Source organism: Grus americana, chromosome 7 (genome assembly GCF_028858705.1).
Source record: "Grus americana isolate bGruAme1 chromosome 7, bGruAme1.mat, whole genome shotgun sequence".
In the NCBI taxonomy this organism is placed as follows: domain Eukaryota; kingdom Metazoa; phylum Chordata; class Aves; order Gruiformes; family Gruidae; genus Grus; species Grus americana.
In genome coordinates this window covers 16,049,843-16,073,014 of record NC_072858.1, presented here as the reverse complement: position 1 = coordinate 16,073,014, position 23,172 = coordinate 16,049,843, and the positions used below count along the sequence as shown (strand labels likewise).

The following is a 23,172-nucleotide window of genomic DNA, read 5'->3' as shown; positions in this document are numbered from 1 at the left end:
CCCAGTGAGCAGGAGATGGTCTGGGAGCCCACTGAGTTTCCATCATGGAAGCTGGGGAGGAAACAAATTAAAGAAGACGGCAGCGCCCTTTGCTTCACCCGCCTGGAGCCAGCGGCCGCTCCTGGGCGTGTGGGCGCTGCCAGGGCGGAAAGCCACTCGCCTGCCATGGCGTGTCTCCACAGCCCTCGCCGGCTTGGCCAGGACACGACACGGGCTGCAACTTTCTCCTGGACGGAGGTGCCCCGGTGGCTGCTGAGACCTCCGCACCGCTGGCAGAGCCGGCCCCGGTGACGCTGCCAAGCTGGGCTGCCTGGTGAGGGGAGCGCCGTGCCGGAGGGCTGCCAGGCCGCCCCAGCGCTCTTGGCAGGCAGCGGGGGGCTCGGAGGACGCAGGGCCAGCGCCGCTGGGAAGCAATTACCTCCCCACTGCGTCCGGCCCTAATCCTCTCACATGGCATGCGAGGAGCCGGCTCGCCAAACAAGGCTCAATCAGGTTAAAGTGTGAAGTCAGGATTAGCCGAGAGAATGAGAGCGTGGTAATAGCCTCGGCCTCCCCGCCCGGCCGCTGCAGCCCCGCTGTGGCCCCCTCCCTCCCTCCCGCCCTCCGGCCCACCGGGCTCTTGCCGGGGAGATTAAGGCTGCCGGGGTTTGTTTGCTTGAGTGGGCTCCCCACTGGGAAGCGATGTCGAACAGTTTTGCTCGGGCGCCCTGCTAAGTGCTGGGCAGGGCGGCGCGCTGGGGGGTTGGCTCCCACTGCCGAGCTCCTGCCAGCCCCGGGGGAGCCGTGCTCCGCGCCTGGCTCCTCGCCGAGGCTCCCCGGGGACCGGCGGCGGCGGGGCAGGGGCTGCTGGCTGCCAGGAGAACCAGCGCCGGGGACACCTCCTGACCCACCGCACATATTGCACCGACAACCACCATGCGCATGCAGTGGGGCAGAGTAGCGGGGAAGATCCGAGCAGGGAAGCGTTCAAAATCCCAGTCCCTGACCACCGCCATCCTCCATGCTGCCCAGCCAGGGGGAGATTGCGTGGATGTAGTTTGGCCATAAGGCTTTCGGGGGATGTGGAAGGAAAACAGGTACTGTCGTTCTCCCCATTGCACAGCCATGGATTGGAGAAACCCCTGCAGGAGGCGAGCCTGGGGACAGAAGAGGTCTGGGATGGAGCCGAGCCAGGAAGGGGTGGAAATGCAGTAGTTTCCCATGGAGCAAGCAGGAGCCCAGCTTTGCAGACAGGCTGCTGAGGGCTTCCCGCTGGGGCGTGCAGGTGTGCTGCAGCCTCTCTGCAGGGTCTGCCCAGGGTGCCAGCAGTCCAGGTGTCTGACTCTGTCCTCTGTCACTCACAGGGAGGACGCTATGCACCCCCCATGGCCTGCTCACCCCTCATCATCCTTCCCCCTTTGCACCCCCAGGAGCCCTCTGCACCCTGTGCCATGTAGGGAGAAACTCCAGCTGCAGGGTCCCCATGGCATGGGCGGTGCCGTGGATGGGCCAGCTGCTTGGGCATCCCCTTGAATTCACTAACCAGGAACTCTTAAACTTGGAGCTTTAGGAAAATATCTGGAAGTGAAACCAGAAAAGGCAGAAAGGACAGCTGTGACAACAGGGCAGGGGCTGCTTTCTTTCCCCCTCCTGTCTGTGCCCGTGGGCTGGCTGGTCCCCAGCAGGGCTGTTGGACGTGTCAGCGCTCATGGTCACTTGCTCGCACTTTGCACGTGATGGCAGCAACACGTTTGTATTTGGCGGGGTGCGAGGTGGCACTGGTGCAGCTGCCAAGGGTGCTGCAAGCCGCGTGGCGGAGCGAGGAGAAGCCGTGCCATCTGCTGTTTCTTCAGCGCCAAAGTGTAACGCAAACATAGCTGGGAGCTATGCAACACCAGGAGGGAAGGGGCCGTGCCTTGTTCCAATGCCGGGGCCCGAGGATCCCGCAGGCAAAGCATGTGTTTGTCCTGGTGTCGTCAGCTGTGTGACTGTGCCGGCAATGTACGCCCGGCACCGGGGCCTTGCTGAAACCCTCGCATCCAGCGTCTGTCCCTCTTGGCTTCGGTACCCCCAACGGCAGCACTTCATCGGTGACTGTCACAAAAAGCTGTGAAGGGGAGAAGCCTCGCAAAGTCATTTGCAACCTTCTAGCAGCGTTTCCCTCGTGAGCTGTAAGTGAGCAGCTTGCAGACAGACGCCTGGGTTTACTCCCCGGGCACGCTGGGACTCCCATGTGCTGTGAGCGGAGAAACACGAGCAAGGTTTCCATGGGTGAACCAAACAAGCTGCAGACAGGGGCTGCCTGGGCAGGCAGCACCAGAGCTGGGAGGGGTTGCAGAGCACAAAAGTGTGGTGGGTGCTCCCACACTTGGCTTCGCTGCGACCAGTTTAATGTTGGAGGACAGGCAACTGCCAAGAGGGAAAGGAGCATGATCCATTGACTGTGTTGTTAGGAAGAGCAGTGAACTTCATCTGGGGTTTTCCGGAGGGTTTTCTAGGGGATTCCTTCTTCTAGGAGTGAAAAGGGAAAAGGGGATTTGAGGTGATGCTGTGTTTTTCTGAAAGGTCAGTGCAGTTCCTGGGGGTCCCCGGACTCATCGAGTCCCCAGCAGAGGATGAGGAAGGGTGTTTGCATCTGGGGTGTCGGGGGTTGCTGCACAGCAGGTCCTTCCCCTTTGGAGAGTGCGAGCTGACCGCCATCCACCATCCACCCCTTTGGGCGGGCTCGGCCCTGAGCCCTGGGAAGGGCTGGAGCAGCCTGGGCGGGGCCAGGCAGAACAGGCAGCGCAGGCAGAGCAGGCAGCACGGGCAGGGCAGCCTGGCAGTGCCGCCGCGCGGGTAGCGGTGAAACTGCGCCTGCTGAGCACCCGGCTGCTGGCAGGGGAGCAGGACTTTACCTCCCGCGGGAACCTAGGTCCTTCCAGGGGCGGCATCTCCCTTTACCCCAGCAATGGTGGTTTGCCAGCCGGGTTTGGTTCCCCAGGAATGATCCAGAGCGATGCCCCAGCCCCTGCCCCACAAAGTGTGCACAGGGGGCAGGGGCTGGGGCATCGCTCTGGCACCGTATGGCAGCTCCTTGGTTAACTGGGCATCTCACTGGAGGTCTGGGGAAGCCCACCATCTCCGAGTTTTCCTTTTTCTCGTGCATCTGTGCAAGCGATGCTGGTGCTTCCCTCTGGGAGCATTTCCCTGTCATGGCAGTGAAGTTTTCGGCTGGGGTGAAGCGTCTGTTTGGAGACCTCCAGGTCTTTTGTAAGCAGCTTGTGGACCATGCTGAGCTTGTTTTCTGGAGGAGATGGGGCACGGGGAGTCCACTTGCCCATGGACTTGCTACATAGGACAAATGCCATGTCATGCCTCAGTTTCCCTGTGCCAGGAGGGAGCTGGGGGTTGGCCTCCTGCCCCGGGGATGGCTGGAGCAGGATGGTGCTGGCGGCTGGCAATGCAGGTGCCTGCCAAGCTCGGAGGAGCTCCTGGCCCTTGGGGTGGGAGAGGGAAGGGCAGCATGGGAGCCGTGGGGCACAAATACAATAGGCAGGTCCCCCAAAGGATGGGATGAGCTGAGCTGGTCAATCCAGACCCTACTTTGCAGTGAGATTTTTGGCCTCCATAGTTGTTAAAAGCCAGCCCAGGCACGGCAGGGATCCGACCTGCTGCCAGCCCTGCAAACACAGAGCCCGTGCTGGCCTGGCACACCCCGGCACTGCAGAGCGGGTGATCACATGGATGGTGCTGTGTAGTGATGAAGTAATTAATGACCCGATTATTTGTGCCCTCTAAAGTACGGGGCAGACTCCATGGGAATGCCTGCTGGAGTCACTAAGTGTAATTACCAGTTAATCAGCAGGGACTTGTAATTATAGCAGTCACAGGGTATTTAAGTATGGAGGGTTTTACCAGAGCTGTGCCCTGCTGCTCTGCTTATCAGAGCCAGGGCACCAGTGATGGGGAGCCACAGCCGCTTGCGGCCACCTCGCATGGAGCCAGACGCGCCTTGGGATGGCCAGCAGGACAGTGGGCAGACAAGGACCTGAAGCCAAATTACAGTTTCCCAGAGCCCCTGGGGGATCACTGAGTGCCAGGACATGCCCCTGCCTGTGGACGCCCCGGTCCCATGGGGCATGGTGCTTTGCAGGCACTGCTCATTTTCCTTCCTGCCTCTTTCTTCTGCAGGGACCTGAGTGAGAACTTCATCCAGGCCATCCCCAGGAAAGCTTTCCGTGGGGCCACCGACCTCAAGAACCTGTGAGTCCCAGCAGGGATGGGCATGGGTGGCATGGGAGAGTTTGGGGTCAGGTCTGGCAGCAGGAGGCATCAGGAGCCACTGGTCGCTCTCCGTCCCAGCAATGCTCCTTCTGTCTTTCTCCCACAGGCAACTGGACAAGAACCAGATCAGCTGCATCGAGGATGGGGCTTTCCGCGCCCTGCGGGGGCTGGAGGTCCTGTAAGTGACCAGGGGCTGGCTGGAGCCTCCAGCCCAAAAGCCCCATATGGGGTGAGGGTATCCCTGGGTGCTCCCCGCTCACCGAGGCACTGCAGGAACATTCCTGTTGTGCCATCTCTCCCTGGCCCTAAGGAGGGGCTGAGCAGGGGTCTGGTACCTCTGCTGTGGAGCTGTGCTCCAGGGCCTGATCCTGCCCCAGGGGGTCCACCTGCCTGCAGCTGGCTGTGGAGGGAAGAAGCCCTGCCAGGGATTTAGGCTGTCCCCATCCCTTGCCTCTCTGTCCATCCACCCTGTGCTCCCAGGGGTTTGGTGCCACCTGGACCATCTCATGCTCCCACTTACGGCCTGGCTGCCCTGACCTGCTCCCCTCTGTCTTCCTGCAGGACCCTGAATAACAACAACATCACTTCAATCCCCGTGTCCAGCTTCAACCACATGCCCAAGCTGCGGACATTGTGAGTGCCGGAGCCGTGGGGGTGGGAGGGACACCCTGGGCTGGAGTGGGATGTCCCCAGCTCTGCCGCTGCTGCTGGCAGCTCAGCAGTGCCACGACAGCTCCATGGGGAGACCGTGAAGGGGACACCCCTGCAGAGCATCCCCAAGTGCTGCCAAGCAAGGTGACCTTGGCAAGTGGCACAGATGCTCTTGGGCACCTCCGTGTCCCCTTCTGTATGCCACCAGCCTTTGGGATGAGCCAGGCTGGGGCAGCCGGAGGGCAGGGGGTGATGGACAGGAGCCATCCCATGGCCACTGACTGCCCCGTCTGCCTGCAGCCGCCTGCACTCCAACCACCTCTTCTGTGACTGCCACCTGGCCTGGCTCTCACAGTGGCTACGCCAGCGCCCCACCATCGGGCTCTTCACCCAGTGCGCCGCTCCGGCCCAGCTCCGTGGCCTCAACGTGGCCGAGATCCAGAAGAACGAATTCAGTTGCTCCGGTGAGGGGGATGGGAGGCGGCAGGTGCCAGGGCAGGGACTTGGGTGGGGGAGACAATGCCTGTCCCATCGATGCAGCCCACCTCCACTCCCTGCCACATGCCCCAGCTCAGAGCCTGGATGCACGCCATGGGCTCGGCTCAGGTCAGCACTGTCCCTGGTGTGGGGACAACATGGGGACAGCACCGCTCTATCAGGGTGATAAAGGGTGCATCCGTCTGTGCCCTTGGAGCTGCGTGCCTTTTGCACAGGGTTGAGGCGCACCAGGCAGGACCTTGTGCACCCACTCAAGGGTGCCAGAAGCTCTCCCAGCACCCCAAGCTGTCACCAGGGTCCCTTCCTCGGGGTCCTGCCATCCACCCGCCTGGCCCAGCAATTCGTGACTCCCATTCTGGCTGCTTCCCCGGCAGGACAAACGGACCTGGCACGTGCCCAGCTCTGCAGCTTGTCCTCTGGCTCCTGCCCAGCCATGTGCACTTGCAGCAACGGCATCGTGGACTGTCGGGGCAAGGGGCTGACAGCCATCCCCGCCAACCTGCCCGAGACCATGACGGAGATGTGAGTACGGTCCTGTGCCGTCACCGCCGGGCTCTGGGTGGCTCGAGGCAGTGGGGACACGGGGGCAAGCCCTGCAGCTCAGCCACCCCGCGAGGCGGCATGCCTTGCCCTTCTCCCATGCTGCCCAGATTTAGCCCTGGATTTAGCTGCATTAAAAATGTAAATAGAGAAATAATCTCCTTAGGGGAATCCAATTACGGAGCAAAGCCCCTGCCGGGATGGCACACAGAGCACATGGGAGGCAGCAGGCACCCCCAGACCCAGGGTGCTGGGGGGGGGCGGAGGTGCTCCCCTTGCCCAGCCAGCATGGTTCTCCCACCCATGGCACCCCTCCCTGACCACAGGCTACAAGCTGTTGGTGGGGTGACGGTGCCACTCTGTTGGGGTAACTTACTGCAAGCCTGGGGATCTTGGAGCCCCCCAGCCCTGTCAATGGGGTGCTGGGGTTCAGCCAGCCCTACAGCCCTCACTTCTGCCTTTTCTCTTTGCAGACGCCTAGAGCTCAACGGCATCAAGTCCATCCCCCCAGGCGCCTTCTCCCCCTACAAGAAGCTGCGGAGGATGTAAGTGTGCAGCCCCTGCCACCCCACCCAAACCCCAGCACCCTTCACCCTGCTGTCCACTGCAGTGAACCTGCGGCCCCCCACTCCGACACGCATGGGGCACTTGCCATGACATGGGTGCCCCACATGGCAGCACTGGGATGGGGTCTCAGATACCCCCAGCTCTCTATGTAGGGTGCTGGGGGTGGTTCCCTGGACCCAGCAGAAGGATGGGGGCATGGGTCAAGAGAAGAGGGGTCCAGGCCACCTTCTCGCTTTGGGTTTCAGAGACCTGAGCAACAACCAGATCTCAGAGATCGCCCCCGACGCCTTCCAGGGACTGCGCTCACTGAACTCCCTGTAAGTGCCTGCACCAGGGTGTGTGGGGTGAGGTGGGGTGGATGCTGTGCCCACTGAACCGTGCCCCACACCAGTCCCCCCATCATTCTCACGCCAGCCTTCCTCTCCCAGGGTGCTATACGGCAACAAGATCACGGACCTTCCCAAGGGCGTCTTCAGTGGACTGTTCGCCCTGCAGCTGCTGTAAGGCGCTGGTGGCTGGGTGGGATGCTCTGCAGGGACACTAGGAAGTGGGGCTGAGGTCCCCAACACCCGTGGTGCAGTGAAGGGGGAACTCAGTCTCACCTCCCTCCCTCCCTGCCAGGCTCCTCAATGCCAACAAGATCAACTGCGTGCGGGCAGACACCTTCCAGGACCTGCAGAACCTCTCGCTGCTCTCGCTCTACGACAACAAGATCCAGAGCCTGGCCAAGGGCACCTTCACCTCTCTGCGGGCCATCCAGACCCTGTGAGTGTCTGCACCAGCTCTGATGCCTGGGTGGGCAGGTGCCTGGGAGGGGAAGCATCGTGGCAGGTAGCCGGGGCTGGAGCTGGCAGTCACCCGCTGCCCCCGGCGCTGTGTCACCCGCTGTTCCTGGCACAGGCACCTGGCCCAGAACCCCTTTGTCTGCGACTGCAACCTGAAGTGGCTGGCAGACTTCCTCCGTGCCAACCCCATCGAGACCAGCGGCGCCCGCTGTGCCAGCCCCCGGCGCCTGGCCAACAAACGCATCGGCCAGATCAAGAGCAAGAAGTTTCGCTGCTCGGGTGAGAGTTGTCCCTGTCCCCATCATGGGTGCCTTGCGGCACGGCTGTCCTCAGCCCTGCCCCAGCCTGGTGTCTGTGTGCTCAGGGGTGCTGATGTGCTTTTTTCTCCACAGCCAAAGAGCAGTATTTCATCCCAGGTAAGAGGAGGAGCCACACGCGTGTGTGCATGGTGCCCTTTGGGCCAGGGGTGGTTGTGCCAGAGCCCCATGGTCTGGCCTGGCAGAACCACGCTGCATTTCCCATCATTTCTGGTTGCTGAGTTCCCAGATGCTGCGGTAACAAAAGTGCTGGGTACCTGGATGTGCCAGCATCTCTCATCGTGCTGCTATCCAGATGGGCACAGGCACGTCCCTGGGGTCCAGCTCTGGTTGCAGGAGGGGGAGAGGGTGGTGGGCAGCGCAGTGGCCCATGTACCCAGGACAAATTTCCCTGCAGAGAAGCTGCTTTGGGCTTGGAGAGGAGTAATATGTGTGCGGCGGCTAGGATGAGGAGAGCTGGGGAAGAGACGGAGCCAGGCTGGGAATGTGGGAGGATCGGGGGGGGTGCAGGTGCAGCCCCCATGCTGCTGCCTGTGGGAGCCCATGCTGCCCTCGCCGGTGTGCAGGGACAGAGGATTACCAGCTGAGCAGCGAGTGCAACAGCGACGTCATCTGCCCCCCCAAGTGCCGCTGTGAATCTGGTGTGGTCGAATGCTCCAACCTGAAGCTCACCAAGATCCCAGAGCGCATCCCGCAGTCCACGGCCGAGCTGTAAGAACCTCTTCCCTCCCACCCCGCTTTCCCTCCTGCAGCCGGAGCATCGCCAGCGCTGGGGTTTGGCTCAGGGTTTGGTCTGTGCCAGGCCCTTCGCAGCCATCTCCTGAGCTCTTTTCCCTGCCGCCCACCTCAGGCGCCTGAACAACAATGAAATCTCCGTCCTGGAGGCCACCGGCATCTTCAAGAAACTCCCACATCTGAAAAAGATGTGAGTATAGGGAAGGCACAGCCCCATCGGGAGTGCCCAGGGGCTGGGAAGGCACGTGTGGGGGTCCTGATGCCAGGGCAGCCTGGGGCATGAAATGGGGGGCATGTCCCAACCCAAGGGTCCCCTGAGGGCATCACGGCATGCTTGCTGGGACCTGGGAGAGGCAGGGTTCAGGATGAGACCATGGCAGAGCCCCCCATCCCAGCCTGCTTTCCCTTCTCCACAGCAACCTCAGCAACAACAAGGTGTCTGAGATCGAGGACGGGGCGTTTGAGGGGGCATCCTCCGTCAGCGAGTTGCACCTCACTGTCAACCAGCTGGAGTCAGTGCGGAGTGGCATGTTCAGAGGCCTAGACGGGCTGAGGACCCTGTGAGTTCCCCCTCCACCATGGGCACAGGGATGGGGATGCCCCCACTCCTTGCTCCCCTGCTCCTTGCTCCCCTGCCCTGCCCGTGCTGCCAGGCTGGTGCTGTCGGCATCGCTGCAGGCCCGGCTCAGGAGCACCTTACCCGTCCACTGGCTGGGGCAGGGGCTGGTTTTTGCTGCTCAGGGTCTGGCTCAGGCTCGTCCTGCTGCATGGCAGCGAGGTGGGCACAGCCTGGGCACTGCCAAGGTGGGTTTTCCCCATGGCACCCGCCTGGGTCATTAGGTGCCCTCGTCCCCTTCCCTCCACAGGATGCTGAGGAACAACCGCATCAGCTGCATCCACAACGACAGCTTCACAGGGCTGCGCAATGTCCGCCTGCTCTCCCTCTACGACAACCAGATCAGCACCATCGCACCGGGTGCTTTTGACACACTTCAGTCCCTCTCCACGCTGTACGTCTTGGGCCCCAGGGGGGATGCTGCCAAGCTGTCCCCATCACAGCAAGGGGCTGCAGAGGGTCCCCTTGCCTGGTGGCTGCTCAGGTGATGCCCTCGTGCTCGCTCCCGTGTGCAGGAACCTGCTTGCCAACCCCTTCAACTGCAACTGCCAGCTGGCCTGGCTGGGGGACTGGCTGCGCAAGAGGAAGATTGTGACGGGGAACCCGCGGTGCCAAAACCCCGACTTCCTCCGGCAGATTCCACTCCAGGACGTGGCTTTCCCCGACTTCAGGTGTGAGGAAGGTAACTCACGGGCCCCATGGAGCCGGGTGTGAGGGGAACCGGGCTGCTCCTCCCAGGCTGGCACCACGCTCCCTTTCCCAGCACCATCCCTGCTCCCGGGATGTTCGGCAGTGCCCCGCGGCAAGCCGGTAGCTCGGGGGGTCCCTCAGCCCGTTAACATGCTCCCCTAATGATGCATGAGTTTCCCTCCCTGGTACCCAGCCCTTAGGGCTGCACTCAAATACCCACGAGCTGCTCTGAAGCCGGAAGAAGAGTTAGCACCCACTGCACCCCATGGCCCTTGTGCGTAGGCAGGTCCCTGTTGGCACATGCTGTGCCCTGGGTGCTGGCAGGAGCAGATGTGTAGGCAAAGCCCACCGGGATTCATCCTGCTCCTTCCATCCTTCCCTTCCCAGCCCCGCACACATGCCAGAACTGGACAGACGGAGCAGGCGGGGAGTGCGCATGTTGAGAGAAAAGCCTTTTTTAAATTTTTTTTTTAATTTAGAACAGCTTTTGAGCCCTCTGGAAAATATTTACAAACAAATCATCATTTCTTCTGCTTTCCCTCCTCCATCATGTCAAAGACTGAAGGGTTGCATCCTGCGCCTTTCCTAACGGTGTGAGATAACATACGGTCGTCCTGGGGACGCCTCTCCCGCAGGAGCCCAGCGCCGCGGTGGGAAAGGGGAAGCAATGCTGGCTGCTCGGCGCAGGCACCTCTCCCTCTAGCCTGTGTCTGGGGGACGGGTGAAGGGGGGGTATTTCAGGAGGATTTGCAGGGCTGAACCCCTTCTTCAGGGTGGGCTCTGATGACGTGTGGCTCTCTGTGCCTGGTGCAGGTCAGGAGGAGACCAGCTGCATCCCCCGGCCCCAGTGCCCACAGGAGTGTACCTGCCTCGACACTGTCGTCCGCTGCAGCAACAAGCACCTCAAGGCCCTGCCCAAGGGGATCCCCAAGAATGTCACAGAGCTGTGAGTGGGGGGCGGGTGCCCAGGCTTTCCCCCTGACTGCCAGCGACTTTGCGGCTCTTTGTGTGTGTGTGTGGGTCTCTGCTGTGGGGTTGCAGGTGTTGGGGCAGAGATGCACCCACCCACACCCCCATCCTGGATGGGTAGTGGGATTAGGACCCCCCACCCAGCCAAGGCACTCTGTCCAGCCCCGACCCCAGCAAGGGGCTCAGCAAGAGTCTCAGTGCTGACTCAGGGCTACCCAGGGTGATGTGCAAGGGGTGTTGTCACAGCAGCCGGGTCCCTGCTCTTTGGCCCTTGGGAGGGGGCAGCGCGGGACAGCCACCCCCTGCAGCTGCGGTCCCCAGGCAGCCATGCAGTCCAGGGCTCTGTGGTCCCCAGCAGCCTGCCATGAGCGACAGGGATGGAGCCACCCTGCCTCTGCCAGCTCCCCGGCCCCTCTCTGCTGTCACCTTTCACCGTGGCTGCAGGGATGCTCTTGGCAGCCCCAGCTCTGAGCACATGGGCAATGGGATGTGCTTTGCCTGGGGTCAGCCACCCATCAGCGCGGGTGTCAGGGAGATGCCCAAGGAGCTGTGGTGGGTCTGGATGTGTGTGTCACTGCAAAAGGGGCTCTGCACCCATCTGGGATGGGGGACGGCAGCAAGTCCTGTGTGCAGGGTGCATAGAGACTGGTTGTGTACATGCATATGTATACCACCCCCTCACAGCCCTGCGCTGTCTCACACATCCCTCCTCTCCCCACATCCTCCGCGCTCTCTCACACATGCCTTGGGAACGGTTACGGCCGCCCACGCTCACATTGGATGTGTAAACGCAGCACATGGCTGGCTGCGTTCGCACGCACAGGCTGCTGGGAGACTGCCCCTGGGGACCCACACGCAGAACCCCCGGGCATGCTAATGTGCTCGTACACTGGCTCCCCCACCAGCTGAGGGGTCCCCCAGTAGCCCCACAGGACCTGAGTGCCAGGAGGGACGTGACACTGGAGATGCTCCTTGCAGCCCAAAGTCCATGGGGATGTCTGTGCAGGAGGAACAGGAGGGCAGGGGGAGGGACCTCCTGCTTCTCTGCTGCTCCGAGGTGCTTTTGCTCTTCCTTGCAGCTACCTGGATGGAAACCAGTTCACTCAGGTCCCGGGGCAGCTCTCCACCTTCAAGTACCTGCAGCTTGTGTAAGTAGCCGGGAGCAGGAGCCCAGGCAGCCAGTCCCCACCGCTGGGACCTGTGGGTGAGGACAGGGGCTGTCCCCGTGGTGGATGATCCTGAGGAAGGGCCTGGCAGTGCGCAGGGACCCCTGACAGCCCTCTGCATCCCCCCTCCACACTGGGACACAGCTGGCTGGCAGTGATGCTCAGCCCCTGGGTGCTCACAGCCTCTGCTGGGGCTGGACATGGGGCAGAGGGTGACAGTGGCATTGCTGCCAGCACCCTGTGTGACAGCCCTTCTGCTCCCTTGGAGGCCGTGCTGTGCTGCTGTTTGCACCCCACTGCAGATGAGCGGTGTGGGGGAGCAGTGACAGGGGACGGGGCCCGGCTGGCTCCAGCCCCTGGGGTTTCTGTTTTCCAGTGATCTGAGCAACAACAAGATCAGCTCCCTGAGCAACTCCTCCTTCACCAACATGAGCCAGCTCACCACCCTGTAAGTGCGGTCCCTGCCGCGTGCCATGCCAGGCTGCAGCCCAGCTGAGCTGCAGGGGGCTGCTCCTAGGGGACCCCAAAGATGGGGGGTGCTGGGGACACCGGGGTCTCCCCCCTCCACCTGGGTGAAGCTGTGGTTTGAGCTGGAGCTCGTGTATGGAGTGGCCGGGGGAGCATGCAGCCCAGGGTGGGCTTCTTGCAGCACACATGGGGGTGCCCCTGGCGCTGTGTTGCCTCCTCCTTCCCTTCCACAGGATCCTCAGCTACAACTCCCTGCAGTGCATCCCGCCGCTGGCCTTCGAGGGCCTCCGCTCCCTCCGGCTGCTGTAAGTACCTGCCCCCAGTCCTGCTTGGCCCCTTCTCTGCTGCCGCCTGTGTCCCCTGTGCCAGCTTGGAGCTGGGTGCAAGCAGGCAGGGTACAGGCTGCAGGAGGAGCAAGGGGAGATGCATCAGCCTCTCAGAGCTGATGGTGCGTTTGCAACAGTGACAGTGTGGTGGGGTCCAGCTCTGCCACCCCCACCTGGACCAGTGGGGTGGGGGCAGCCCAGCTGGCTGTGGTCCTTGCTACCCACCCTGGAGCTGTGGGGATCACAGGACCCTCTGTTCTCTGCAGGTCTCTCCATGGCAACGACATCTCCAGCCTCCCCGAGGGCATCTTTGCAGACGTCACCTCTCTGTCCCACCTGTGAGTATGTCCCACTCCACAGGGCCCAGGGCTGGATGCAGGCTCAGGAGACCTCTAAAAACCATGGGGCTGAGCCCAGCTTCTCTGGGGGCTGAGCTGCCTCCTCTCCTCTTCTCTGGGCTGGAACTTGGAGCAACATTTGTGGGGCAGTGCCGTGCCTGCCCTCCCCTTGTTCAGCTCCCAGGTCCAGGCATGGATAACTATGGTCCTGGCTAGAGGTGGCATGGAGTCCCCCCCACCCCACCAGGTCCCCCGGGTCCCCTAACACACAGGTCAAGCCATGCAAGGTGCTGGCGTGGCCGTGGGTTGACAGGGGCTGCTCTGACCCATGCCAGCCTGTTGTTAGCCTCCTGCCAGGGTGCTTCCCTGCAGCAGCACCCCCAAATCTGTCATTAAGCATCCTCCTGCTGGTGCCAGTGTTTCAGCCCCTCTTTGAGGGAGACCCAGGAGTGCAGCCCCATATCCACTGCCTGTGGTGGGGGTTCAGCTTTGCTCACAGTGACTTTTTGGTCCCTTCCCTGTCCCTGCTAAGCTGTTCCCACCCACCTGCCAGTGTCTGGTTCTGCTCCTGGCATGCTGGGGCTCTGAGGCTGTTCCTCCAGCCTGCGGAGAGCATCTTGATTCCCGATCCTGGCCTCCCTGCATTTTTTGGGAGCAGCAGTTAAACTGTTTGGTCTGGTCTTCCCCGGCTCTTCACCGATTTCCCTTGCTGAAGCACGGTGCTGCCTTTGCCATTGCCAGCTGGCATTGCCAGCTCCCGCAGGGCTGAGCTGTGTCACCAGCCGGCGCTGTCGGTGCAGTAGGACCAGGTTTGTCAGCCCCAGCAGATCTGCCGTCCCTGCCGCCTGCCTTCTGGGCTGCCGTCTCCTTCCTTCGTCACAGGTGTCGATCGCACCAGCCCTCCATCACCGCTGACCTTTGCAGTGAAGGAGGATGCAAAGATGCATCAAACCCCTCAGTGTCCCATGTCATCCCTGCCCTGCTATGGAGCAGAGCAACCCTCCCTCCTCCTCCTACTGTCTCAGAGCGATTCCTGCTCTTCCCCAGTACCGTCCCCACGGGCTCCGGCTGTCACCTGCTGCTTGTCCCCGGCAGCCCACTCCAGTGTCCCTGCCCTGCAGGCTTGCACAGCAGAGCCCAGGCTGGCCCCGCAGCTCCCGTGTGATGGTCCTGTTGTTTCTGCACAGCCCCAAGGTGCTTTGCTCGAGTGCTGGAGAGGGACCCCTGGGGATTTCTGTGCGGGCAGCCAGAGGAGAGCCCCAACATGGAGCCACGGGGCACTGCATGGGCTGTGGGGCTGGCAGGAGGGTCATCCACTGGGCACCGGTGAGGGGCTGAGCACGTGCCCTGGTCCTCCCACTGTGGACAGTATCTCTGGTTGGTCTGGAGGTGGAGGCAGCCCAGCCAAGTGACCAAGTCCTGTCCCATTCCCAAGGTCTCTGAGCCCAGTTCCCTGCCCGGGGCAGTGGGTGCAGTTTTGCCTTTCCTCCCCCTGCAGAGCCATCGGGGCCAACCCCCTGTACTGCAGCTGCAACCTGCGCTGGCTCTCCAGCTGGGTCAAGACAGGGTACAAGGAGCCAGGCATCGCCCGCTGTGCTGGGCCCCCTGACATGGAAGGCAAGCTGCTGCTCACCACCCCTGCCAAGAAGTTTGAGTGCCAAGGTGAGAAGTGACCTCGCTGTCTGTCTGTCCATCCATGCCCTCAGGCAGGGCAGCAGGCACCGTGGGGAGCTGGGCTGCCTCCTGCCCCACGCCCAGCTGGGCGATGCTCTGTGAGTCTGGGAGACTCCAGCATTTCATCTGTTGAGCTGCCTTGTGGAGGAGGGTGACTGGGATGCTTCTGTCCCCTTACCTGGCTGGTGGCATGTCCCCGGTGACTGAGCAAATTCGTGGCTGTTCGTTGCGTGGTGCACAGCCCCTCGGCAGGGCAGGTTCTGCTCCCAGCCATGACTGGGACTCTTCCCCCCCAGGGTCGGTGCCAACAAATGGACACCTCCCCATCACTCCTCCCACTCATGGTCATCTCCATGCCTCCTGTCCCGCAGGTCCGCCTGCCCTGAGTGTCCAGGCCAAGTGCAACCCCTGCCTCTCCAGCCCCTGCCAGAACCAGGGCACTTGCCACAATGACCCCCTCGGCTTCTACCGCTGCACCTGTCCCAGCGGCTACAAGGTACCCTGGTCCTGGGGGGTCCCCAGCCTGGGGGGACCCAGCCCTGCAGAGGGGAAGGGGGCAGCACAAGGCCTCTGCTGTGCCCCCAGGGCTCACTGCCTGCAGGGCCGTCCCCCCTCTCTGCACACCGCAGTGCCCCGCCAAGCAGGACAGGGCAGGGGGAGCCGGTGCTGTGGCACCCTCCTCGCTCCCACCTCTCCCTCCTTTCCCAGGGCAGGGACTGCGAGGTGGCGCTCAGCACCTGCTCCTCCAACCCCTGCGCCAACGGGGGGACCTGCCAGCCCCAGGAGGGGGAAGGAGCTGGCTTCAGGTGAGTGCCGGATGGGAGCCCACAGAAGACGGGCATTTGGGCAGTGGTGTGAAGTGCTGGCATCCCACAGAGATAAAGTTGGATGCTTCCTTCCCCTCCTGCGTGCTCCCTTGGGCATGTTGCTGGCATATTGCATTCACCTGGCAGCTCCAGCCCATGCTGCCTGCTCTCTGCAGCCCTGCCCACACCTCCTGCCAGCACACTGCCAGCAAGGCTGAGCGCTGGCTCCACTTCCCCATGCCCCCCAGCACTGCAGGCTTCTGGGCCGAGGGTGTCAGGGGGAGAGGGGGTCCCACTGCCACGGGAGGTATGGGGAGGCAGAGGGCAGCGGGATTTGGGGCTGGGATCTGGCTGCTGCAGCAGGGCTCGCTGTGCGGGATGGGGCAGGATGTGGCCCTGGGGTCACTGCCGCTCCCTGCGGGGCTGCTGCGCCCCTGCGCAACCCTCGCTACCCTGAACGCTTCAGCTGTTCTGGGAACTGGGGTGCAATTAGCGGCTGAAAATAGAGGCAGGCCGGGGGCGAGGAGGTGGGATGCACAGCCGCCTGCCCCCCCCCCGCGCTGAGTGGCCTCTCAGCCCGTTGTCATGGCAACTTAGCATCCTCATGGTGGATGCCATCCTCCCCTGCGCCCGGTGTTTGGCGAGGGGGCACCAGACTCTGCTTCCCGGAGCCTCTCGGCATGCATGCTCTGCACCAAGGTCCTGTGCCTGCGTTTTTGAGGGAACTGCCCTAAAACGCTCCATTTCCCACCCTCTGACGCTGCCACATGTCCCGTGGCAGGTGCCTGTGCCCGGTGGGCTTCGGGGGCCCGAGCTGCCGCAGCACCAGTGACCCCTGCAAGGAGCACAGCTGTGAGAACGGGGGCTCCTGTGTGCCCAGTGCCACCAACTACACCTGCCTGTGCCCTGCCCACTACACAGGTACCCGCAATGAGGGCTAGCCATCCCCAAACCTTACGGGCCTGGCAGGGGGATGTGCCCAGCATTTCTCCCTTCCACCTGGGAGGGCTAATAGCTCCTCTGCTTGCCATCTCGGTGCCCCTCACTGTGGTCTCTGGGCTACTCTGGGGCGAGAGCTGCCTCTGGCACAGCAGAGCTCTGTGCCCGTGGCTGTGCAAGCTGCGGGCTTGATGGCTCCCTGCCTTGAGCTGAGCCCCCCATGGGCTCCTCCTGCCCTGCGGGGTCCAGGGATGCCCTCTGCTCCTGGAGCTGTGCAGGGAGCAGGCTGGGCACCCCCTGGCACCCTCTTTTCTGTCTCACAGGGGATTTCTGTGAGCAGCCACCGGATTTCTGCTCAGCTGAGCTCAGCCCATGCCAGCACGGCTCCACCTGCATCTCCACCAGCCAGGGGCCCAGGTGAGCCCCCCATCTCCAAGCTGCTTTCTCCTGTCTGCCCAGCGGGATGGGTGTTTGCTTCTGGGAGGCTGCAGCTGGCAGGCTGGCGAGGGGGCATGGGGAGGGGGACGCCGGGAGGAGCAGGCGGGAAAGGAAGGGGCGGCCGTGAGCCCCCCGCCTGTCCCAGGTGTGAGTGTGTGCCCGGCTACGTGGGGAGCAACTGCAGTGAGGACTTCGACGACTGCCAGGACCACCGGTGCCAGAACAATGCCCGCTGCCTGGACGAGGTGAACGGCTACTCCTGCCTCTGCACCGAGGGCTACAGGTACAGCCAGGGAGATGGGAGGGCACTGGGAGGTCATGGGGGTGGTTACATGTCACTGTGCAAGAGGGACCAGTCCTGACTCACATCTGTCCGTCCCTCCATCCATCCATCCATCCATCCCAATGCAAGAGGAAGGAGTGGGGCTGGGGGTGTGGGTCTCCAGGGATGGAGGCTGCAGGGAGCCAGCATCCCTGTGGAGGGACCCCAGGGCAGGGTTCAGCATCCCTCTGATGCCGCTGGCTAGAGAACCTCCCTGGGGACCCCAAAACAGGGTGGTGCTGTCAGAGCCCCATGGGGCAGTAGGCAGTGGGTAGGGTGCTTTCCCAGCCCCATGCCCAGCAGCACCCTTGGCTCCGCAGTGGCCAGCTCTGCGAGATGCCACCCCGTGCCGCTGGCCAGCCTGGCCTCTGCGAGCGAGCCGAGTGCCAGAATGGAGCCCCATGCGTGGAGCGGGGCACCCGTGCCCTCTGCCAGTGCCTGCCCGGCTTTGGCGGCCCCAAGTGCGAGAAGCTACTGAGCGTCAACTTCGTGGACCGTGACACATACCTGCAGTTCACTGACCTGCAGGACTGGCCCCGGGCCAACATCACCCTGCAGGTGAGGGCTGGGGGGGTGTGGGGTCACTGGGGGGTGGCAGGGGGGTGCTGTCCCAGGGATGTGGATGGGTTCCCACCTCTCCCCCTGCTAGGTCTCCACGGCTGAAGGCAACGGCATCCTGCTCTACAACGGTGACAGTGACCACATGGCCGTGGAGCTGTACCAGGGCCATGTCAGGGTCAGCTACGACCCTGGCACCCACCCCAGCTCGGCCATCTACAGGTACCTGCCATCCCTTCCCCGCTCACCGGGGACCGCCACCCCCGTTGGACAGGCTTTGGGGGTGGCTCCCTGTTGACCCAACCTTCCTCACCAGCGCCGAGACCATCAATGATGGGCAGTTCCACACAGTGGAGCTGGTGACCTTTGACCAGATGGTGAACCTCTCCATCGATGGCGGCAGCCCCATGACCATGGACAACTCGGGCAAGCACTACACGCTGAACAGCGAGGCCCCTCTCTACGTGGGAGGTAGGACAGGGGCCGGGGGGATGGCGGGGGGCAGCCAGGCATGCTGACAGCCCTGTTCTCCACAGGGATGCCCGTGGACGTCAACTCAGCCGCCTTCCGCCTCTGGCAGCTCCTCAATGGCACCAGCTTCCACGGGTGCATCCGCAACCTCTACATCAACAACGAGCTGCAGGACTTCACCAAGACACGGATGACGCCAGGGGTGGTGCCGGGCTGTGAGCCCTGCCGCAAGCTCTACTGCCTACATGGCATCTGCCAGCCTGCCGGCGCCCAGGGTCCCGTCTGCCACTGCGAGCCTGGCTGGGACGGGCCCCACTGCGACCAGCCCCGTGACGGCCCCTGCCAGGGGCACAAGTGAGTGCCCCCATCCCATTGGCTGCCCCACAGCAATGGCCTTGCCCTCATTGGCTGCCCTGCAGTGACCCATCTGCCTCATTGGCTGTCCTGCAGCAACAGCACTGCCCCATTGGCTGCCCCACAGCGATTCTCCTGACCCATTGGCTGCCTCACAGTGCTCCATGTACCCCATTGGGTCTTTGGCAGCCCCACTTCATTGGGTGCCCCACCACAACTGCCCCACTCTGCCAGCTCGTTGGCTGCCCCTTCCTCATTGGCTGCCTTGTCATTGGCTGCCCCTCACTGGCCACCCCTCTCATCCCTGCCCTCTCCATTGGCTGTCCCTCCTCACTGCCTGCCCTGCCCTCCCCTCCCATTGGCTGTCCCTCCTCACTGCCTGCCCTGCCCTCCCCTCCCATTGGCTGTCCGCCACCCCAGGTCAGTGCCGGTGCCATGCCCTGCCACTAGCACTGAGTCGTGCCGGGGCTGTACCGTGCTGGTGGTGCCATGCCAGAGCCACACCGCTGCTGTGGCAGTGCCGTGCCAGGACGGCTGTGCCGTACCAGTGCCGTGCCACGGCAGCGCCACGTCGTTCCCTGTGCAATACTGTGCCGGTGCCGTGCGGGTGCTGAGCCCTGCCACGCTCTGTGCTGGTGGGCCATGCGTGCTGGTGCCGTGCCGGTGGGTACCTGACGGCGCTGGGTGCCCGCAGGTGCGTGCATGGGCTGTGCCTGCCCCTCGACGCCCTCTCCTACAGCTGCCAGTGCCGTGAGGGCTACGAGGGCGCCCTCTGCAACCAGCCCGCCGAGCCACCCGACCCCTGCCACCGGCGGCCCTGCGTCCACGGCCACTGCCGCCTCACCCCGGGTGGCCAGCCCATCTGCGAGTGTCACAGTGGCTATGCCGGAGCCCTCTGCGACCAAGGTAGGCGCTGGGGAGGTGGGTGCCCAGGGTGGGCAGCCCCACGCGGGGACGCTGGGCTGAGCATTGCTGTCCTGCAGAGCCGGAGTGCCGCGGGGAGCCGGTGCGGGACTACCACCAGGTGCAACGGGGCTACGCCATCTGCCAGACGACGCGGCCAGTGGCTTGGGTGGAATGCCGGGGGTCCTGCGGCGGCCCCAGCGCTGGCTGCTGCACCGAGCTACGGCTCAGACGCAGGAAGTATGCCTTCGAGTGCAGCAATGGTGCGACTTTCGTGGAGGAGGTGGAGAAGCCCAGCAAGTGCGGCTGCAGCCAGTGCCTGTGAGCGGCCACCGGCCCCGGAGAGGCGGGGAGCCGGTGGGGAGCCCCCCTCGGAGCCAAGGACCTCGCTTTGCCCTGCAGCCACAGTGCTGCTGTCCGGGTGTTCCCGAACTGCAGCTGCATTGGAGGAGCCCGGCAGAGGGTAGAGCTGTTGCATCTAGAGGGTTGGGAGGGAAAAAAAAACAAAACAGAAAAAAAAAAAAAAACAACCCCACAAACAAAGCAAATGTGTAGATAGAGAACTTTTTTAAGAACTGCAGCTACACAGATGTGTGGATATGGGGTGGGCGCTCTGCCCAGCTGCTCCCTCTCTGCTCCCTGTGGTGCTCTGCCTTCACCTCGGTGCAGCCCCGGAGGGCAGTGCCGGTGTCCCCATGCGTGTCCCCTCCCTGGCAGCCCCATCCCTTGCATCCAGCTGGGCGAGCCGGGAGCTTTTCCAACACCTGGGGCCGGAGCAGAGGGGCCTAATGTGGCAGAGCCTCGCGGGCCGTGGCAAGCTGGGGTTGGCAGAAGGCTGCACAGCCTGGCGAGCCCAGAGCCCGGCTCCCTGTCATCTCCTCCGGCAGCCCTGGCCTCCCTGCTGAGGACCTTCCATTGCCCTGATGGCAGCTGCAGTGAGCAGCTCCCTGGTGCCATGGCCAGGGTGCTGGAGCCCAGAGCACCCGAAATAATGTCACCAGCTCCATGGCCACAGCCTGACCCACCAGTAGCACCCCTGGGCTGTGCTTGCCGAATGGGCTCTGGGGTGCACGGGGCATGGCTCCAGCCCAGTGTGGTGGTGTTGAGGCCATGCTGGGTGGACCAGGACCAGGGTGGTCCCAGGAGCACTGAGTGGGTCATGGGCAGTGGGGTACAGATGTCTGTGGGGGTACCAGCACTCCATGGTCCAGTACTGTGTCGTTAATGCAGAGGTCCTGAATGCCCCCAGCCCAGCCAGGTGGCTCTGCTCAGAGGTGGGAGCCATACGGGGTGGCATGGGAACCCCTTTCCTCCAGGCTCAGCCCTGGGGAGAGCTCTGCAGCTGAATAGAGGTGCCCCATGTCCCCCCGCACAGCGAGCTGGGCAGGAGGCTGCTGGGACAGCCAGGGTGTGGGCTTGCTGTGCCCAGTGCCGGGGCTTCAGCCTTGTGGGTGCTGGGGCCGGCTGAAGATGCCCAAGCCTGGAGCCAACACCACTGCCAGGACAGGTTCCACCAGCTCCTGGACTTGGGTGCTGGTGCCTGGGCAGCACCCCTCAAAGCCCACACTGGATGTGCTGTGCTGGTGTGGGAGCAGGGGCAGCACCGGTGCAGCATAGGGAGCCCGTGCTGGTGTCACATGCACCCGACCTCTGCAGCATCGCTTCTACGCCCACGGGGACCAAGGATGGTGGGGGCCTGACCTGGGACACCGCACGCAGCTGGACAGTGCATAACCACTTGGGCCGACAAACTCATCCCAGGGCTGCAGCCCCCGGTTCCTCCATCTCACTGCTCCAGCACATCGGCTTCAGGTCTGCGCCACCGGCTGCAGCCAGGCTCCGGGCATCTCCACCGGGTACAGCCAGCTTCGTGGGTGCCATCACCATCCCTGCTCACCACCGGCATCCGGGACATTCCCACCACCATGGGGATGTGTTTCTGCCACAAGCACCCTCTCCACAGGAGCCCCCTCTGCCGCACAGAGGAGCCGGGATGTGTCTCATTTTGCCCGTGGCCCGGCCAGGGCTTGGTTGTGTTGTGTTTCTGTTCTTGCTGTAAGCTAACCGCTAAAGTATCTCTTTATACAGAATACTTACAGATTCTAATATATATTTGTATTTCATTTTGTTATAGTATTTTTATATGTTCGGGGTCAACAAATGATGTTTTCTTTTTGTTTACAGATGCTACTGGGCAGGAAAATGACGGTGGCTTTGTTTGGCCCGTGGGGTTTGTGTGTGTCACTGTTGAAGACGCTGGTTTGTACTAGGCTGGCGAGGGAGGTGCTCAGCATCCTTCCGCTGGCAGAGGCTGTATTGTTTTAGGAGATGTTTGGTATTGTCTATGTTGTCTTCCATGTGAACATGACATTTATTCATTCAGAGGCTTGGCCTCTTCTTTCCTGGTGGGGAAAAGGGGGGCAGCTGGTGCTCAGGAGCTGCTGGGCGTATGAGGAGGTGGCACAGGCTGGGGAGAGTTGGTCCTGCCATGGGTGACGACCCGCTACTCCTGCAGCAGCCCCAGCCACCTCTTCTGGCCACAGCATCGTCCAGGAGGTGCCAGGACGTGCAGCCCCGGGCTGAGGGCTCATCTCTGGGGAGAGCCGGGGAGCTCTGCAGCTCTGCATCCCTGCAGCCCCGGGCAAAAGGAGCCGTCGCTGCCTGGGTTGTGCGTGGGGCAGCGTGAGAAGCCAAAGGGCCAGGTGCCCGCTGCAGGGATGGGACAGCTGAGGGGGGGGCGGAACTGGGCACCTCTAACTCTTTGGGGAAGGGGAGAGGGGGCCTGGCAGCACTGAGGGGTTGCACTGTTCATGCCACAAACACAAAGCTGCTGCAGAAAGTGGCACTGCCAGCTCAGACTTCAGCGTGGGAGCACTCAAATCCCAACCGGGCTTTTATATTGCCCCCCTCCAGAAAGGGGGGGGGGGGTTCACCCAGAGGGTGCCAGCCTGGTGCCAGCCAGTGCTTGGTCCAGTTTTATTCAAGATATTCATCAATGACCTGGACGAGGGGACAGTGCATGCTCAGCAAATTCGCTGATGATGCTAAGCTGGGAGGAGCGGCCGAAGGCTGCGCTGCCATTCAGCGAGACCTGGACAGACTAGAGAACTGGGCAAAGAGGAACCATATGAAATTCAACAAGGCCAAGTGTAGGGTCCTGCACCTAGGGAAGAACAACCCCATGCAGCAGTACAGGTTAGGGGCTGACCTGCTGGGAAGCAGCACTGCGGAGAAGGACCTGGAAGTCCTGGTGGACAACAAGCTCTCCATGAGCCAGCAATGTGCCCTCGTGGCCAAGAAGGCCAATGGTATCCTGGGGTGCATTAAGTAGACCATGGTCAGCAGGTCGAGGGACATTATTCCCCCCTCTACTCTACTCTGGTGAGTCCGCGTCTGGAGTTCTGTGTCCAGTTCTGGGCTCCCCAGTTCAAGACAGACAGGGAACTACTGGAGAGAGTCCAGCGGAGGGCTACGAGGATGATGAGGGGACTGGAGCATCTCTTGTATGAGGAAAGGCTGAGAGAGCTGGGGCTGTTTAGCCTGGAGAAGAGAAGGCTGAGAGGGGATCTCATCAATGTTTATAAATATCTAAAGGGTGGCTGTCTAGAGGAAGGGGCCAGACTTCTCTGTGGTGCCCAGAGACAGGACAAGGGGCAATGGGCACAAAGTGGAACACAGGAAGTTCCAGCTGAATATAAGGAAAAACTTCTTCACTCTGAGGGTGACTGAGGACTGGAACAGGCTGCCCAGAGAGGTTGTGGAGTCTCCTGTGGAGATACTCAAAACCTGCCTGGAT

At 62.6% G+C, this 23,172-nt stretch overlaps 1 protein-coding gene across 1 annotated transcript in view; it reads left to right on the top strand.

Moving 5' to 3' along the window:
• Positions 1-21,758, top strand: part of SLIT1 (slit guidance ligand 1) — a 62,926-nt gene extending 41,168 nt beyond the window's left edge. Inside the window, exons 5-37 of the mRNA XM_054832324.1 lie at positions 4,153-4,224; positions 4,352-4,423; positions 4,807-4,878; positions 5,197-5,360; positions 5,769-5,916; positions 6,408-6,479; positions 6,747-6,818; positions 6,930-7,001; positions 7,123-7,266; positions 7,402-7,565; positions 7,679-7,702; positions 8,170-8,314; positions 8,454-8,528; positions 8,755-8,898; positions 9,205-9,348; positions 9,470-9,636; positions 10,458-10,590; positions 11,693-11,761; positions 12,156-12,227; positions 12,481-12,552; positions 12,840-12,911; positions 14,410-14,573; positions 14,957-15,081; positions 15,294-15,391; positions 16,173-16,312; positions 16,654-16,747; positions 16,914-17,051; positions 17,411-17,648; positions 17,740-17,870; positions 17,965-18,119; positions 18,185-18,473; positions 19,168-19,379; positions 19,457-21,758. Of these exons, the coding sequence (XP_054688299.1) occupies positions 4,153-4,224; positions 4,352-4,423; positions 4,807-4,878; positions 5,197-5,360; positions 5,769-5,916; positions 6,408-6,479; positions 6,747-6,818; positions 6,930-7,001; positions 7,123-7,266; positions 7,402-7,565; positions 7,679-7,702; positions 8,170-8,314; positions 8,454-8,528; positions 8,755-8,898; positions 9,205-9,348; positions 9,470-9,636; positions 10,458-10,590; positions 11,693-11,761; positions 12,156-12,227; positions 12,481-12,552; positions 12,840-12,911; positions 14,410-14,573; positions 14,957-15,081; positions 15,294-15,391; positions 16,173-16,312; positions 16,654-16,747; positions 16,914-17,051; positions 17,411-17,648; positions 17,740-17,870; positions 17,965-18,119; positions 18,185-18,473; positions 19,168-19,379; positions 19,457-19,701 (4,198 nt within the window). The 3' untranslated portion in view covers positions 19,702-21,758. The remainder of the gene's footprint in view (positions 1-4,152; positions 4,225-4,351; positions 4,424-4,806; positions 4,879-5,196; positions 5,361-5,768; positions 5,917-6,407; positions 6,480-6,746; positions 6,819-6,929; positions 7,002-7,122; positions 7,267-7,401; positions 7,566-7,678; positions 7,703-8,169; positions 8,315-8,453; positions 8,529-8,754; positions 8,899-9,204; positions 9,349-9,469; positions 9,637-10,457; positions 10,591-11,692; positions 11,762-12,155; positions 12,228-12,480; positions 12,553-12,839; positions 12,912-14,409; positions 14,574-14,956; positions 15,082-15,293; positions 15,392-16,172; positions 16,313-16,653; positions 16,748-16,913; positions 17,052-17,410; positions 17,649-17,739; positions 17,871-17,964; positions 18,120-18,184; positions 18,474-19,167; positions 19,380-19,456) is intronic.
• The last annotated feature ends 1,414 nt before the right edge of the window (positions 21,759-23,172 follow it).